General features: G+C 42.2%; 1 protein-coding gene across 2 annotated transcripts in view; it reads left to right on the forward strand.

Moving 5' to 3' along the window:
* Positions 1-15,381, forward strand: part of raraa (retinoic acid receptor, alpha a) — a 79,720-nt gene extending 64,339 nt beyond the window's left edge. For both annotated transcript variants that reach the window (XM_053341008.1, XM_053341007.1), the window contains exons 3-8: positions 6,365-6,506; positions 11,536-11,696; positions 11,811-11,987; positions 12,196-12,400; positions 12,590-12,748; positions 12,960-15,381. In XM_053341008.1, the coding sequence (XP_053196983.1) occupies positions 6,365-6,506; positions 11,536-11,696; positions 11,811-11,987; positions 12,196-12,400; positions 12,590-12,748; positions 12,960-13,156 (1,041 nt within the window). In that variant the 3' untranslated portion in view covers positions 13,157-15,381. The remainder of the gene's footprint in view (positions 1-6,364; positions 6,507-11,535; positions 11,697-11,810; positions 11,988-12,195; positions 12,401-12,589; positions 12,749-12,959) is intronic.
* Positions 15,382-17,769: the final 2,388 nt, after the last annotated feature.

Raw genomic sequence — 17,769 nt, forward strand, 5'->3', positions numbered from 1 at the left:
GTGCACAAGATTACAAAAGGGGGAAGGGGAAAAATGAGTAAAGAATGCACAAAGGGAGGAGAGCACCGGGAAGCAAGGATTCTGGCACAAACACACTTCAGTGCAAATGTACTAACCCTCGAACACAAACCATCTTCACCTGATCCCCAAATGGATACATAAATAAAAGCTGACCCCTGAGCTGTTTCATAGGGGCGACCAAACAGCTGATAGAACTTCATACACATACAAAAACCTGACGCTTGCTAACGGTAGCCGAAAAGCCTGTAACAGTGTGATAAACATAGGAGTGCAGACAATAGACGAGCTGTAAACTTCAGTAATTAGTTGTTTCTCCTTAGTGATCACAGCTTTCTCTCTGACAGCACAGGAATAGCATCAGAACTGACACCGTAATTAGCTTTTTGAGGCTTTCGCACACTGGGGATGTAGCTGATGTTTTAATTTATCTGCCAACAGACATTGTCGAATCGTTTAGCACAACTTATTTTGACTTAATGACAAACAGTTTCTTAATATATTTCACCATCAGCTGTTGACACTCTCTGCCCCCTTCAACTGAAATATGACAGAATTAAGTTCCAATGTTTCTTCATAAAACCATCAACCACTTTCTTGGCTGAACATGATTATTCTCTCTGGTAGTAAAAAGCTTTCAATTGAATAAGAGGCAGAAAAAAAAAATTTTTAGCAGCTCCATTTTTAACAAAACCTACAATACATATGATATTTGTGCTAGAATCAAACAATCGAGGACACAAATATGAGCGGTGATATGATTTAAACTAACCCCGAAGTATCTAAACCAAACTACTTGGGTGTTAAAACAAAGAATACACTTGAATCATTGATTAGATTTGTTCTATACACTGACACAACGGTAAATGTATCATTAGATGTGTCGTTAGATGATTGCCTGATCACATCTAGTGATGCCGCAGTGTTCCCAGATCACAGCGATCCCGCTAGTTTGGAAAAGTAATATCACAATCATTAGGAGCATTGGTTAAAACTACAAAAATATCCCTAGCTTAACTGCCGCTAGTCGCCCGTCCACGAGCCGACTGCCTGCCCACTCAACAGCCGCAGTGCTAATTTGAAAAATTCAGGATGCCTTCTCCGTATCTCTGACTTCAGAAGAGATGACTTGGCAAAGCATACTCAATAATTCAACACTACAGGCATGTGAATGTATATGGTTGTCTCATCTGAGACTGGGGTAAGCTGGGGGTTAGCAGCGTTGGCTTTGCTGCAGCACGCCAAACTACAAAGGCGTTTCCTGGGGGCTGCAGCGAACAGAGGAAACAGGAGGGGGATGTTGAGCTCTGTTACTTGGAGACAGCTCATTCGTTTGTTGTTTAAGTTCTACCGCCTGAGCATACTCACCGGCATTGCACTTCTTTTCCCCTCCAGATATTAACACTTAAGCATTAAATATGCATGCCCGCCCCCTCATATTTATGTTTTTGTCTTGAAGGCATGGCAGCGAGCAGCAGGCGATCTCTGTTCCTGGTATCCACTGCATTAGAAGAGAAGATACCATATTTCCAAAAATCCCCAACCGGCACTTCTTGCATGAATGTCACCTATTTGAAGTGTTTTGTTTTGTCTCCAGATGACACTCTTACCAAGCATCCATCTTTACTAATGTGCAGGCTATACCAATAGCTGCTAAGTAATAGAGGCGAGGGCACAGTCAAACACACACACAGACACACACGCACACGCTGGGGCACAGTAGGTGGCTGGGAACGCACTCTTAATTTGGGCACAGTGTGAAAGTCACGTAAGAGAGGATTCCTTTGCTTCCCTGTGAACTCGCCAACCCCAGACCCTCCCCCTACTTGCTTCTCTCTTAATAAAGCATTTCCTCACACACATGCAAAGTAGGACGCACTCACACACTCATAAACGCATGAGACTTATAACACGCACCAGGTAGAGAGTCGTGAATTGAGGAGCACATGACACATGCAATCACGTATGAGCTGTTACTGTTCATTCCTCTTTTCACATCCCTCCCTCCCTCTCCCCTCTTCTCGCGGCTCTCATCTCCTCTGAACGCTGCAGGGTGGCTGACAGGCCTGCTGAGGGCTCTTGTCGCCGGGTGGATTAAGCAGTGATACAAAAAGAGGCTTAAGGGCCGTAGGAAGCAATGACTCTTAAAAGAAGGAAAGAGGTGGGGGGGTGGGGCAGGAACAATCGACTGGCCCACGAGCCGGCAGCAACAACCAATCAGGAGGTGCTGTGAGGGGGCACCTGAGCCTCATGGTGTCAGGAGGGACAGAGCTTGATGCTTACTTTTTTACCCAAGGAGCACATGTACTCCTAAGCTGAACATTTTAAGAACCTTAGAAACGCAATGAACATTTATCAAAAAATTAGTTTTTCCATAATAAAGAGATACAAGGTGACATTTACAAGCAAAATGATTTAATTTTTTTGAATACAAAAAAGCACATTAGGTTTTTAATGAGTTCTTCTTCAATCTCTAATAATTATGTAATTATACTTTAAACTGTATGAACGATATGAGTATGTTTATAATAAAGTAATTCTTCTTCATTCTAAATGCCAAAAAGGCCTGCTCAGTCCATTTAGACACAAAGGATGTCATTGGTCCAGCAGCATTTGTACACAGGTGTAATGGCCTGCTTTAAGCTCTGCCAGCGGCCCGCAGCAGGACTGGGATCAGCTTGCTCTACTGAAGGCCCCTCCAAGCTGATCCGCATGAAGTCTTCAGTTATGGACACTCTAAGGCAGCTCCTTGTTGAATTCTTGATGTGGTTTTGGACAGAAAAGCCTCTTTCACACTAGTGCTGTCAATCTTCCTCTATGATCCAATTCAACTTTCATTCATTATTTTGAATAGCTGAATAACATTACATTTTTTTAAGTCCCTAATTTAGTCTATTATTATTAATATTAACTATGTACCTATACACTGTATACACAAGCTTATACATTGCCAATGTCACTATCAGCATTTGGTAGTTATATATTATGTCCACTAGAGGGCTTTCCAACATTACCGGGAAAGAAAGAAATGCCATGTATAAAGTGCTCCACTGTAAATATTTGAATTGCCAAGTACTTTGTGACACATAAATAACTGAATGAATGAATTACATTGTCATTTTATGTAAAGCACATTGTGTACTTTGACGTGAACAAAACGTTATTGATTTACAGCCTAACAATTACATATTTCCTCACCTACTGACTGGACGTAATGTTGGCTACCAGATTAGCTCGCTTGTAAGCTGTGCCACAGTTAACCAGTTAAGTCTTCATCCTTGGTTGATGGCTTTGCACGTGTTGAGCTGCTGCACAAAGGCAATTTAACAGGCTCAGAAAGCTGTAGTTGGACTTGTTGGGGTTTTGCACACTTTGTTGTTTTTGGGGTTTTTTTTTGCACTACTGCAGTATTATAACATGCTTCCACCTACTGTATCGGAGTCTAGGTTGTTTCCCTGAACTTCTGGCTTACCAGAACTCTGAAACAATCCAGTGTTGTCTGGATGCCCTTGTCCTTCACCTAATCACCAAGCTTCACTTTGATAGCATCCACACTGGATGCTGATGGCAGCTTTCACGTGCCGCTTCAGCTGTGAATATGTGAGGCCCGTGACATTCCCCTTCAGTGTCATTCACCTTCAAAAGACAGACATACATGTGCACACTTAAATTATGGCTGTGACCTCAGCTCATACCTCTCAAATCCATCTGCGCTGATTCTGGGGGAGCCTGTCCTAATACTTAAGATAATCAATTTATTATATATATTTCTACACACTGACTTATCCTCAACACACCTGGAATCTCATCTCATCAACCAGCTGCTGAGCAAATGATGTCTGGATCTTCTCAAGCAAGCTGTCTGGTTTTAACATTACCTTGAGCGCCTCCAGTCTGGTTACTGTTTTTTCCAACTGTGAGCTGGACTTTGTGTGTGGAAAAAGTGTCTACAGGACATTTGTTGACGCTAATGAATGGATCATGTGACAACAGACATTGGCATAGTGACAGCTATTACTGTTATTGTTGTGTTATCAACCTTTTTGTTGAGAAAAAACAGAGACTGCTTTGCTTGAATTTTGTGGCACGTTTTATTTGCATGTGCTCTTAAATACATTTTACAGTTGGCACACATCTAGTTTTAGTAGCAAATGCGAATGAAACGCTTGCACTGTTGAGACCTGAGAGAGCGAGTCAATCCCCTGGTGACACTTGGGGTCATGGTCAGGCCACCATCGGATCAAAAAGGACATGATATGCTCACACAAAGACCACAGACTTAACCCTCGGTATCAGCTGCTCAAAATAACAGCAACCTGCAAGCCTTGTTCTCTCCACCCTGTTGTTTGTTCATGGCTGTGCTGATCTGTTAGAAGATAGCTGATCTTCTCTAGGAGTTTGTATGGATCGGTTAGAAATACCAAGTGATTTATTTTTAGGCATGAAATTGTGCACGTTTGATTGCAGCGGGTGGAATTGTTCACCTTTTTCTAATTTTAAAAATGTATTTTATGTGACAGGTTGCAAAGCAGATGTGAGTCATCAATAAAATCAGGAAAAGGTTAGATGAGGTGACCCTCCCCCCTGCCACCCAGATGCAAAGTCATGCTTAAAAAGCCTTATCACCAAACACATACATAACCAAGTGTACATACTTCCTCTTTGTAGTTGATAAAAAGCCTGAATAAGTTCATCTCTGTGATGGCGGGCGAGAGATGTGAGAAGAGGCTGGTGATCCGGGAAGGACAAATTGTGGGCTTAGGTCCACCGGCCATCTGTCGGCTAGCAAAGCTAATCCCTCGGCATGGGAGGGGGCTCCCTGGCAGCTACCCCACCTCCCTCGCTCTCTTCCTAGCTGGCCCCACCCACTCATCCACTCTCCAAAACATAACCCTTGTCCCACTGTGTCACATTAATACTGACATTGACCTGTATTATATTTGTCTTGAGCCATTCTTGCTGGGTACTGAACACTTACTCAGTTGTGGCTGAGTTGCATTAACCTATTTTTTTAATCTTTTTGACACACAAGGGATGTTTAAACAATAATACCACAGAGGTTAACGTAGATATTACTGAGGTTTGGTTTTAAGGAGAATGTAAATTCTAATGCATGGCTTTTCCACTGGTTTGTCATTGTTGGCAGCACATCGGCATTTAAAAGCCTCCTTGGTTCCAAAACAGTATTTTTACATCGATATTACTTGAAATAAGAAAATCCCAAAATATAGATCATTTCTGTCTTTAATATCAGAGATGTTCTCTAACTGGCTTACAGTTTTATTACATGGTCAGTTTTTCTTTTGATATCATAAATCCTGGGTGTATTTTTTTATTTAAAACATGCTGTCTTGTTTTAGACCTTTACCCCTTCAGTTAGTTTATGACCCAATATTCTGAGAGCTTATTTTTGGCAGTCAGAGCTAGTCTTTAGGATCATAGGGGGAACGTCTAAATTATTACCATGCTAGTGCTTGAGATGTGTGTTGCATCTATCCGGGAAAGATATTATTCTGTGTTTCTATGTCTTGTTTTTGTGCAATCAAAAGATCTCCAATTTAATCTCATTGACCAAAGATGATCTCATTATGATTTCTCCTCTGCCTCATATGCATGGACTACATTTTAAAATGTATCCTCTCATTTTCTTTGATCCAGTTAGACTGAAAAAAAAGAGGAATTCCTCTTTTGTTCTTATACTTGCAGCGTATGGTCTCTCTCTCTGTCTCTCTCTCTCTCTAATAATATGTGCTTGGCCTCGATCTAGAATTGCTTATTTCTGGCTTTGTAAATTAGGCCACGTTTATGTGACACTCAGTAACCCTTTGGCCTAAAAGCCTTTTTAGCTTGAACCATCTCCAGAATCATTATTGTGTGGTGTCTGGAGTGACCCTCACCAATTAGGTGGCCAACCTCATGAGATGGTGTTGATTCACTGACTATTTGTCTCCGTCCAGATTATGTCACGAGTTAAGCCCCTTAAGGACTTAACTGTTTGGTAATTGTTTACCTTTTAATTGCAGCTATATAGTTTTTCTATGTGGCATCTTTTTAATTTTTTAAACCTTGTAAGTCATTTTGGGAGTGGTTATTTGGAACTTGATGAAAAGAGACACTGTAAACATTGGCAAGACTTGAGGACAGAGCACATAATAAAAGCAGTAATGTTAATAGATAACCACGTTTGGCAGACACACAAAGGCAAACAGCAGCACAACTATGTTTGCTTTGTACTATTCAGTGCACTATTTGCCAGACAGACTAATTTCCCCGATAATCCTTAAGCCACCACATCCTTCCACCCACACTGGTGTTCACTTTTCCTCTCCATCTTTCTCTCACACAGGGCTTCTTTCGGAGAAGCATCCAGAAAAACATGGTGTACACTTGTCACCGGGAGAAGAACTGCATCATCAACAAAGTCACCCGAAACCGCTGCCAGTACTGTCGGCTGCAGAAGTGCCTGGAAGTCGGGATGTCCAAGGAGTGTGAGTATAAAAACCAATGTTACCCAGAAAGCCCTGCTCCCACAGCTTGCTGCGGAGGAGGCTCTTAGGGCCGAGCACAGATTTCATCATGGAGGTTTAATCCCAGATGGGTTTGAATGATTGTTACCACTGCAGGAAGTCTTAAGCTGCAGCATTTGTTGACATTTTGTTCCACTGCCAACATTGCATAAGTGTTCACTGTTGATGCACACATACATCTGCTTTACTAGTGACTCATACTTAGAGTGAATGCTTGGGCGTAATTTGTTATTAATTATGAATGTAGCTCGTATCAGATCCAATCAGATAACGTACAACATGTTGTTTGATAGATCACATCAGTTTCTTTGAAATCTACTCATGCCTGATGTTTTTGAAAAGCAAAGTCATAGCGAAATCCAAGCTGTAACTGTTTTTTGCTCATATGTTATTACTTTTTAGTGATTTTTACTTTTTCAATGAAATGAATAACCACTGTAAATGTGAGACAAAGGGCAGCCGTGATGCAGACTGGCAGTAACAGTCAGGGTGTCGCCAGGCTTGGCAGGCCTCTGTGATGAATATGTTCTCACCTGCCGAGAGTGAAAGAGCAGGCGTCTGCTCCCATCATTGCACCCCGGGGGCTGTGTGAACATAGACACTCACACACACACACACACATAGGCACAAGGCAGTCAGACTTGATAAAGTAATTGGTAGAGGTGTGACCGCAGAGAACTCAAAAGGCCAGCAGGGTTTTTTACCTCAGCGTGATCACATGACACCCTGTTATACACATTATACACACTCACTATCATTTTACACATTGCCAGAGTGAGCGTATGGGACACATTTATACTCATAAATATACTTAAATAATTATTATTTAAGTGTACTAGGACATACATTAATAATATAGCATGTATGTGGACAGATAGTGTGGCACCTTCCTTCCTCCTCTAACAGACACACACACCTGTTTAAACACACATGCTTACAGTCTCCATTGCTTTATCCCTCTCTGCCTCCTGTCTTCTCAGCGCTATTTACCTCATCTTTCTGCTACAGCGAGTGCAGGGAGCGCTCCCCATGCCACAGCACTGTGGCTTACAGTAAAAGAAGTTATCCTCTAAGCTCCTTACCTTTGAATGGGGCCATTAATCATGGTTAGAGGGATCACAGCAGCCAGCTCTTTTACACACACAGAGAGGCACACAGCACACAACACGGGCGATAGACTGGAGTTGGAGAGCCATCTAGTGGTGAAGACCTGGCACTGCACAAGAGGGAAAATAATGTTTTTCTGAATGGAATGAAGGCTGGAAATTTTATTAACGGGTAGATTTTGACCTAGCGTTGCTCATTTGGTTTGGTTTTAGAAAGAAGATACTGTTTGTGGTCATTTGTGCAGTGTGCAGATTGCGTAGCTTGTGTCCTCAGCAGTGACTTTGGCTGGTAAAAGTGGTCTGGGCTAGTGAGGAAGGAGAATCTGGCCATCTGGGGACAGCAGGGAGTCTCTTTCTCTTTGCCTCTCACACACAGAGACACAGGAACACTTGCACATAAAAACGCATGCCCGTGCATAATTCCATGCGCACACACCTAAATTATGCACACGCAAGGTGACAAACACAAACCGGTATGAATAAAAACGCTTTAACAGAAACGCACTCGGACAGCTCCACTTAAACACCATGAACTCGCTGTCACACACACACAGAAGGTGTACCCCCTGCTTGCGCTGGGGGACGTCTGGGTGACCTTGTGTCTGTCGGCAGACAGCTCCAGACGACAGTGCCAGGCCTGCTGCCAGGTGGCAATGCCAAGCAAGACGGAGTCAGAAGTGGGGAGGGGAGAGGAAGTGGAGGGTTACAAGGGAAACGCCTGTAAACCGGCCAGATAACTATCAACCTGACAGTGTGGTTAGAGAAGACTCCATGTGAAGGACAACATATTAGCATTTATTGCTCATTTCAGCTCAAGTTACAGTATTCCCATTGCCATCCCTTCCCCATCCCGTCTTCTATTTTCTGTTTGTGCTGGTGAGTTTAGACCAGCTTCTATTCCTCAGTACCTACCTCCCTTTATCACCCCCACCCCCCCTCTTTTTTTTTTGTGTGGCTCACAAACCTATCGCCCACATGTTCCTTTGGGGAAGGTGTTATTCAGCGATAGAAAAAGTAATAAAACTAAAATAAGAAGAAGATGAAGCAAAGAATGATGGAGAACGGCATAAGGGGAGGATAACATCAGCCAGAAAGGGGGGATAGTAGAGAAAGATGAAGGCTGCGCGAGGAAAGAGTATTGAACCCAGTGTGAGTGAGAATGAGAATTTTGAGTGGAGAGAGCGAAGGGAGGGGTGGGGGGTCGGCGGTACGAGGGAGGCTGGAGGACAGAGAGAGGGAGAAAGTTTCATCACTGTCGACGGTGGCTCTGCACTGCGAGCAGCAGGAGCAGGGGGAACATTGACATTTTTATCTTTCCATTGAATTTAATCTGTGTGATGGACGAGCTGCCAGCGCTTTAATTTTCCTCACACGAATTATCCCTGTCTGCCCACCTCTCTCTGTCTTGTACACACACAAACACACACACACACATACATACACACCCAGGCACTAACAGAAATTGTCTATTAACTGCACGCTGCAGCTGAAATCCACTATGAGAACAAATGATTGAGTGATGGCTCTGTGTGTGTGTGTGTGTGTGTGTGTGTGTGCGTGCTGTCACAGTATTCTCCACACACCTGCTCTTGTAAATCATTTTTATGCAATGAACGCATAACCGCAAACAATCCAGGATGCAAGTTCTCCCATTAGCATTCATATTCTCATAATATAATTTGAGAGATACATTGCTTGAAGTTAACACGCATGCAAACAACAACAAATGCACGTTCGTACACACACACACACACACACACACACACACACACACACACAATAAAAACAGCAAGGCAGTATTTCTTTCATTTGCGCTTCCCCCGCTACAGTTCACCCCCCCCCCCCCCCCCCCCCCATACCCCCACCCCCCAAGTTATTGCATGTGGCAATTCGCCATGACAGATCGCCAGTCGTGCCTAATAGTTCTTTAATGACTTCATTAAATTGTGTTGTGCGGCTTATGATTGTGCTGCCAATTTGTCAGCGCGGGTAATGTCTGGGCGCTAGGGATGCCCCACTTTTATTTGTGAATTAATTGGACATCGACTGTGTTGCGGCCCTCCACCCCTCCCCTCATAGCAGACAGAACACAGATTCCCAATCAATACCACAAGCAGAGCCTGGCCCAAATATGTTCAATAGCTTACTATAGTTTTATGCAACCGGCCTTTAAAGCTGAGGGTTGCTGCAGAAGGCTTTCCTAAAAAAATTTTAAAAAATAAAAAGTCATAATTGGCTCATCAAGGTAAAAATGGAGGCAGACGAAGCACCTGATTTAATAATAAAACCGTATCATCATAACATACTGTATAATATGAGTATAAAACGTCATAAGTTACGTTTAGGGTTACTATGGCCTACCATATGGTTATGGTTACTCCAGCTTAGCATATGAGCACCAATAAAACAAATAATGCAAACCATGCTCTTTTTTTTTTGCTCGGCAGGGTCTTCTTCTCTTGTCGTGGTGAGCAGTGTTTAGTAATAACATAGTGCAGCATCAGACTTCTAGCCCCCTCCTTCCTCCTTCCCTTCATGTTCTCCCAGACAGGGAGGCCTGTCTGCGAGCTGATGAATGAGCAGCAGCACCGAGTAGTGCATCCCTCCGTGGCCCCGGGCCAGGCACCCTCTGTCACAGACACCGATCTCCCATCAGCCTGAGTGTTCTCAGCCTTAATGGTCAAGGTTAGCATTAAGACAAGGAAAATCTGATCTTAGGTCAGTGGCGAGGGGAAATTCAGGTACCTGGAGGGAGGCTGGAGATGGGAGAGCTGATAGAGATGAGTTAAGGTAAAGGGGAGGGGATGATTTAAAGCACAAGGAATACAGTTTTAGAGAGATAGCGTGCATCGGTGAGAATGAAACAAACTCAGAGGGCGACAAGGAAATTGAGAATGTTTTGTATAACCAAGAGAGAGAGAGAAATGTGTGAGTGGGAGAGAGAAAAGCTGGAAGGTTTTTTCCGGTATGGGCTCAGCAGCAGAGCTCTTTTAAAACCATTAGAGGCAGGATATTTGTCATATTATGTTATTAGATTAGCCGGGACCCCTAATGAAAGCTGTGGCAATTTGTCAGCCTTATGGATAGCTCCATCCCCCACCACTATTTATCAACTAGCACCCCATCTCACCCAACCCACCCCCCACCCTCAACATATACACATACACATACACAACCCAGTCATAGCTAAACTGCACCCCAGTGTGGATGGGCTGGGAGAAATGGATAGAGCCTGTAATGGGATTCCAATGCTAAACACCCCTGCCTGGTGTTTTTTGTCATTTGGGGTGAGCACGCTATTCTCAGCTGGATCGCCCAGAGGGAAATGACATTGGATTATTTCAAGGGTTTTTTTTTTTTTCCTTTCTTTTTCCTTCCTCTCTCCATTACCATAGCCCCTCTTCCATGGAGCCGTCTCACAACATTTATCTTATAATATCGGATAAGAGAAGTGATGCTGTGGTTGCTGCTGCTGTTGGCTGCAGGCAGAGCATCCTTCCCCTGCTGATGACTTTGATCTTGGCCGTAGTTTACCCTGAGGGTGGTGTCAGGTGTTGCTCATAAGGGATATATAGTATCCAGGTTGTGTATATGTTACAGTAGATTTGCAAGTACAGATTTAAATGACAGATGAAGGCAGCAGATTCATAAAAACATGCACTGTGTGATGTATTTATATTAAAACCTTTTTTACATATCACATATAATCATGTGAGTAACACTTTATGGACCCATTCAGGAACAGTTTCAGTTTTCTAGCAAGCACCAGCAGATCTGCTCTCTCTATTCAAAATTAAATGAGAGCAGTATGTTAAGTTTGTCACTGCAATAAATGTCTGTTGCACAAACTAATCCTCTCTGTCTTTCTCCTTTGCTCCCTGTAGCGGTGAGGAATGACCGGAACAAGAAGAAGAAGGAAGAGAAGAAGCAGGAGTGCACAGAGAGCTACGTGCTGAGTCCTGACACAGAGCAGATGATCGACAGGGTTCGCAAGGCACATCAGGAGACTTTCCCCTCTCTCTGCCAGCTGGGCAAATACACTACGGTCAGTAGCATGACACTGACAGTCTGTGTGGCCCTATATTTATTCATCTTTTGATAGCTGTAGATTAGTATTGTCACCTGCACTTGTATTAAATGTAACTGACTTTTTTAACAGACTAACAGCTCAGAACGACGTGTATCCCTGGACGTAGACCTGTGGGACAAGTTCAGTGAACTCTCCACCAAGTGCATCATAAAGACGGTGGAGTTTGCTAAGCAGCTGCCCGGCTTCACAACGCTCACCATCGCTGACCAGATCACCCTGCTCAAAGCCGCCTGTCTGGACATTCTGGTAAGAACAATGGCCCAGCCTTTACTTACTTTGAAACTAAAGTTATTCTTGAAATTAAAAGCAACATTTTGTTTCACGTGCAAAGCTCACAATTTCAGCCTCACACCAAACATTATCCATATTTATTTCTAAATACACTGATTTAGAAATTTCAAACCAGTTGCCCTGTTAAACTCTTAATATCCCCCTCTGTCTCTGCTGTCCTCAGATACTGCGGATCTGTACACGCTACACACCAGAGCAGGACACCATGACTTTCTCAGATGGACTCACGCTAAACCGAACCCAGATGCACAACGCCGGCTTTGGTCCCCTTACCGACCTGGTGTTTGCCTTCGCCAACCAGCTCCTCCCCCTGGAGATGGACGATGCAGAGACAGGGTTGCTCAGCGCCATCTGTTTGTTGTGTGGAGGTATGATGACTCCCCTAAAACCATATTTAACATTCTCTTTGCTAATAGATGACCTTTTACTCTTTTCTGACCCTGTCACCCTGTCTAGCAGGGAAGCAGCACTGCTGTACTCCTTTCACTGAGCACCACCTACTGGCTAACTGTGAGAATTGACCAATTTGCTCTGTACTTTGTGTGTTTGTCCAACAGACCGTCAAGACTTAGAAGAGGCAGATAAGGTGGATGTCCTGCAAGAGCCCCTTCTGGAGGCGCTGAAGATTTATGTGAGGAAGAGGAGGCCCCACAAACCACACATGTTCCCCAAGATGCTGATGAAGATCACTGATCTGAGAAGCATCAGTGCTAAAGGTCTGAAGCCCACATTAGTATTAATACTAATGTCTGCTAAATATTGATTGAATAATTGTTCAGTTTAACCAAACTCTATGTGTACAGTTTATTTGCTTGAAATGCTTTTATTTATTTTCTATCATATAAAAATGGAGCAGAAAAGAAAAGATTAATGAATAATATGAATTCAGTCTTTGGTAGCTTACATTTTCCTGCCTCCACCCTACAGGAGCTGAGCGAGTCATCACCCTGAAGATGGAAATCCCTGGCTCCATGCCTCCTCTCATCCAGGAGATGCTGGAGAACTCAGAAGGTCTGGAAAGCGGGGCCGCAGGAGGCCGGACCAGTGGTGCACCCCCAGGCAGTTGCAGCCCCAGTTTGTCCCCCAGCTCTGCCCAAAGCAGTCCAGCCACACAATCGCCGTAGTAACGGCCCACCTTTTTATTTTTCCTCACGTTGCGCTCTGTCTCCTCCCTCAACGTTCTAAAAAGGAGGGTTGAAGGAGGGGGACCTTGACTCTGACTGAGCCAGCCTCCTCCTCTACTATGACACAAATCCCCATCTTGTGATCTGCTTTCCCTCACTCTGGAACACTGTCCTGATGTGAGGGGAGGTAAGGCCGGGGCAGGCCGGAGCAACAGGATGCCTCTGAGAGACCACACCGTTAACACTGCTGATGACTCCTCCTCCTTCTCCCTCCACTCTTCTCCCCTCTCCACCTTTCTCCAAAAGACTGATGGAAAGAAATGCGAATGCAACTCAGCGGCGGAGACCAGTTTTGACTGGAAGTGAAAGTAGGTGGGGCAGCGTGGGACAAATATGGACAAGGACAATGCATAGAATGACTTGACAAACACCAGACACTTTTTTTGTTGTACTCTGAGGCAGACTGCAAGCTTGGGACTTGTCAGAAGACCCCCCCTCCTCAAAGACTCTGGGTCTTTTCTCTTTTTCCAGCTTCAAAAAACAGATTTCGTACAAAAAGATATATAAATATATATAGAAAAGTTAAGGAACTATTGTGATTGACATGTCCAAATAAGAATGGCGAGTTGAAACAAGGACATGTTTTCTGAGATTAGAAATTGTTGTACTCCTTCACTGTTCGAATCTTTTCATACCCATCAAGAGTATTGAGAGAGACGTTTCAGTTTTATCACATTTGTACATTATTCTAATTAACAAAAAGCAAAAGATGTTGAAATTTCTCTCTAGTCCACACATGCATACACACACATACACACACACACAGAAATGTGCACAGAAAACAAGTCGCAATGAATATCACCTACTATTCCAGGTTGGATTTGTTTTCCTTTTTTTCTTTTTTTTTTCTTTTTTTTTTGCTTCCAAGAGAATGGGAAAAAAATGATTGTATGAACATGGTTGTATGATATGGTCACAGGTCCTTTCAAGAAATCAAATTAATGAAGATTCAATATTAAGGTGTATTTTAAGTAGCCTTTGAGTTTGTGTATATAAGCTGTATTCATTTCTTTAAAACTATGAAGAGTTTTAGGCTTCACCTGATTTTTTTAAGAATACCTTTTATGTGTTTTGTTCATAGGTTTGTGATTCAAGAAAAGACATTTTGAGCACATTTTACTGAAGGAAGTTCATGTTTCGTGTCCTACTAAATACTGGACAGACCCCTTAACCAATCACTGGCTGTTCAGAATGTGGCTTTCACAATTTCAACCTATCCCCACTTCACTTTTTAAAACATATTTTTTACATACCCAAGATAACAAAGTAGCACTCCAGTCGGGGCATAGCTTTTTTTGGCCATGTAGCAGCAAGAGATGGTGTTTCGGTAAATGGCGAGCTACAGCAGCTCAGCTTTAAAGAGAGTTAAAATGTGAAGATTGGTGTACATACACACTGTATTAAACACAAGCGATTCTCAGCTGTCTCTGAATGGATCAGTAATGTTTAATGGATGGGAAAAGACTAGATTGTAGTGATCCTTCTTCTGTCAGTGGTCAGGCAAGTGAAGGTCCCAAATGTGATATTTGTCAAACCCTCACAAATCTCCCCCTGGCAACCTGTGGTAGAAATAAATCTGTGACTTTTTTACCGGATACAGAGCAACCTTGCACCCTGTGACTCACTTTACGCCAAAACGCCTTCACAGACACACATACACACATACACACATACACACATCTCATCTAGACCATCATTACTGTACACACGCCAATGTCTCAGGAAGGAATCATTTTGTGTGCTTGGCCTGTTCTTTGTATATGTTCTGTGCTGCACTCCCCAACCCTCCTATCACAGATGCACACATACACACACCTCTGCTACTGAGCCCCTGAGTTTTTCTTCAATCACTCACTTTCGTTAGGCCTGGCAGACCAGGACCTGTGCAGAGAGACCCTGACCCTGCAACGTTACGACATAGGATGCCAGTGTGGAGTCTCTCTTGAGTCGTTCATGTGTTCTTTTTATTTGTACGGTCAAAGCTGCTTTCATCATTTAGGACTTAACCTGTCCGGAACAGCGCACAACTTTTCCCTCCACAGCTAATCTGGAATAGCAACAGACACACCGTCAGTTTGAGAAGTATGGAATATGTTGCAATTTTGTCAAGATTATCAAGCGACTTTGAAAAAAAGAAAAAACAACAAAAAAAGATAAAAATAAAACCAACATTTAATAATTATGAAATGTGTTTGTTTTGTTCACTTGTGTCATTCTTTCATTTTCCACTACAGGGAAATGCTCAGTTTTCATGCATCATATCCATGAAAAGCAGAATTTGGGGGAAACCCAAAAGCAAACCTCATACTTTATGAAAACCTTGGAGGTCTGTTTTCTTGCATGTAGGAATGCACAGTTCACAGCTCACTTTACACAATGCAGACACCAACTTGATAAATACCAGACCAAGAATCTTCATGATTGTTAAGTTGAAATCATTAATCCTGCAGGTGTTCACACAGATGTTCTGAGCACATCCTCTAAAAATGATGGCGCTACGGGACAATTCACTTGTATCACAATAACTGAGCTTTGCAAGACTATCCCTGAATGTGACTATTCAACCTCATGTATTGACTGTGTACCTACAGAATTTTTGTTGACAGTGTAACTGTTTCAAGTCATGTCCTGAAGATTACAAATATATATTTTCATACAGACATCTTTCCAAATGCCTTTAAAAGAAATGTTGTCAAACTTTCATTTATGAAACTCAACCTAGATGGTATGCACTGACCAGCTGTAGGCCAATATCAAGCCTTTCCTTCATTGGTAAGATACTTAAGATAGTTTCAGTGCAAAAACAAATAAACCTGCAGGAGTTTCAGTCAGGCTCTTACTAAATCAGAGGCCAAAATGTATGTTTCCATAGTAATGCAGATGACTCACAACTTTGCATATTCGTTGAATCAAATGATGCTGCAGCTAAATTCCATTACTATCTGTCTTCTGGCAATAAATGAAGGGATGAGGAATATTTTTTTGAAGTTAAATGAGGATAAAATGGGACACTTTCATTTCGTATGTATCTCTAAAACAGATACATTTTGTTTAATAATTTGGGGAAATTAAATCCTTGGATTAAATCTGAGTTTCAGCTGTAAACTTCAGGTCCCACATTAACAAAGTAATGAAAAAAATTCACCTTAGAAATATATAAATCAAGTGAAAAATATGTTGAAAAACAAATTGATGCCTTCATTTTGAGCCAACTTGATTACTGTAATGCACTTTTTACTGGCCTCTTTAAAAAAAACCTGAGAGACTTCAGTTTATTTAAAACGCTGCAGCTAGGATATTAACCAAAACCAAGAGGAGAGAGTACATCAGTTCAGTTGCTCCTCACTGGCTTCCTGTAACATTTAGAATGTATTTTATAGTCCTCCTCCATATATGCAAAGCCCTTAATGGGCTAGGACCAAGCTATATTGCTATATTGCCCTTGTTAAGTATTTGCCTTCGAGAACACTGATGCCATCTGCTGCTGAAAGAAAATTGGGGATGCAGCCTTTGTCAATTATACCCCAAAACTATGGAACACACTAGCAATAGATTATTAAAGGCCAGTTCACTAAAAACTTAAAAAGAAAGCTAAAAATGTATCTCTTCACTTTAGCCTTTAACCAGCTATGACTGTCCTGGTGTAGGTCTGAAACTTTGAGCTGCATGTCCCATATAAAAGGTGCTATACAAATAGTTTATTATTGTTATTATTAAAGTGAAACTGTGGACATTTTAAAAGAAGAAAGAACACATTGAAAACTTGAATACATAAAAAAAGATCAGTACTCAGATCAGTATTGGTAGGGTTACAGACTTATTTGGTCTGGTTTGACTGTAGTATTTTGGTTTATAATATTACAGGACTGCAACATGTTGTGCAACTGACATTACTGAGTGAGTTTGCTGTATTAAATTCCTTTGTTTCTCATCAATCTACACACAATAGCCCATAATGACAAAGCCAGGTTATTTAGAATTTTTTGCAAATGTATTAAAAATACAAATCTGAAATACTGCATGTACTTAACTATTCACACCCTTTTGATACTCAAAATTGAGCTCAGGTGCATCCTGTTTCCACTGATCATCCTTGAGATGTTTCTACAATTTATTGGAGTCAACCTGTAGTAAATTTAATTGATTGGACATGATTTGGAAAGGCACACACCTGGTTATATATAAGGTCCCGCTGTTGACAGTGCATGTCAGAGCAGAAACCAAGCCATGAAGTCAAAGGAATTGTCTGTAGACCTCAAGACAGGATTGTATTGCTAATTGCATTAGGCTCAAAAAGACAAAGTTTGACCTTTTTAGAATGAATGAATCACTTCTAAACTAACCAGTTGACACACCTAATCTGACAACCACTGTCTACTCTTTTTCCCTAGTCGTGCTGGAACTGTGTAGTGGAAAAGCGCCAATAGTGAAGTAACATCAGAACAATTACATATTGGCACTGAAACAAGTATGTATTCCCCAAGAATTATTAGAATTTAATATTTCATTTCCCCATGAGCCATCCATCAACAGATTTACCTGTGATCAGTATG

This window comes from Scomber japonicus, chromosome 20, assembly GCF_027409825.1.
Source record: "Scomber japonicus isolate fScoJap1 chromosome 20, fScoJap1.pri, whole genome shotgun sequence".
NCBI lineage: Eukaryota > Metazoa > Chordata > Actinopteri > Scombriformes > Scombridae > Scomber > Scomber japonicus.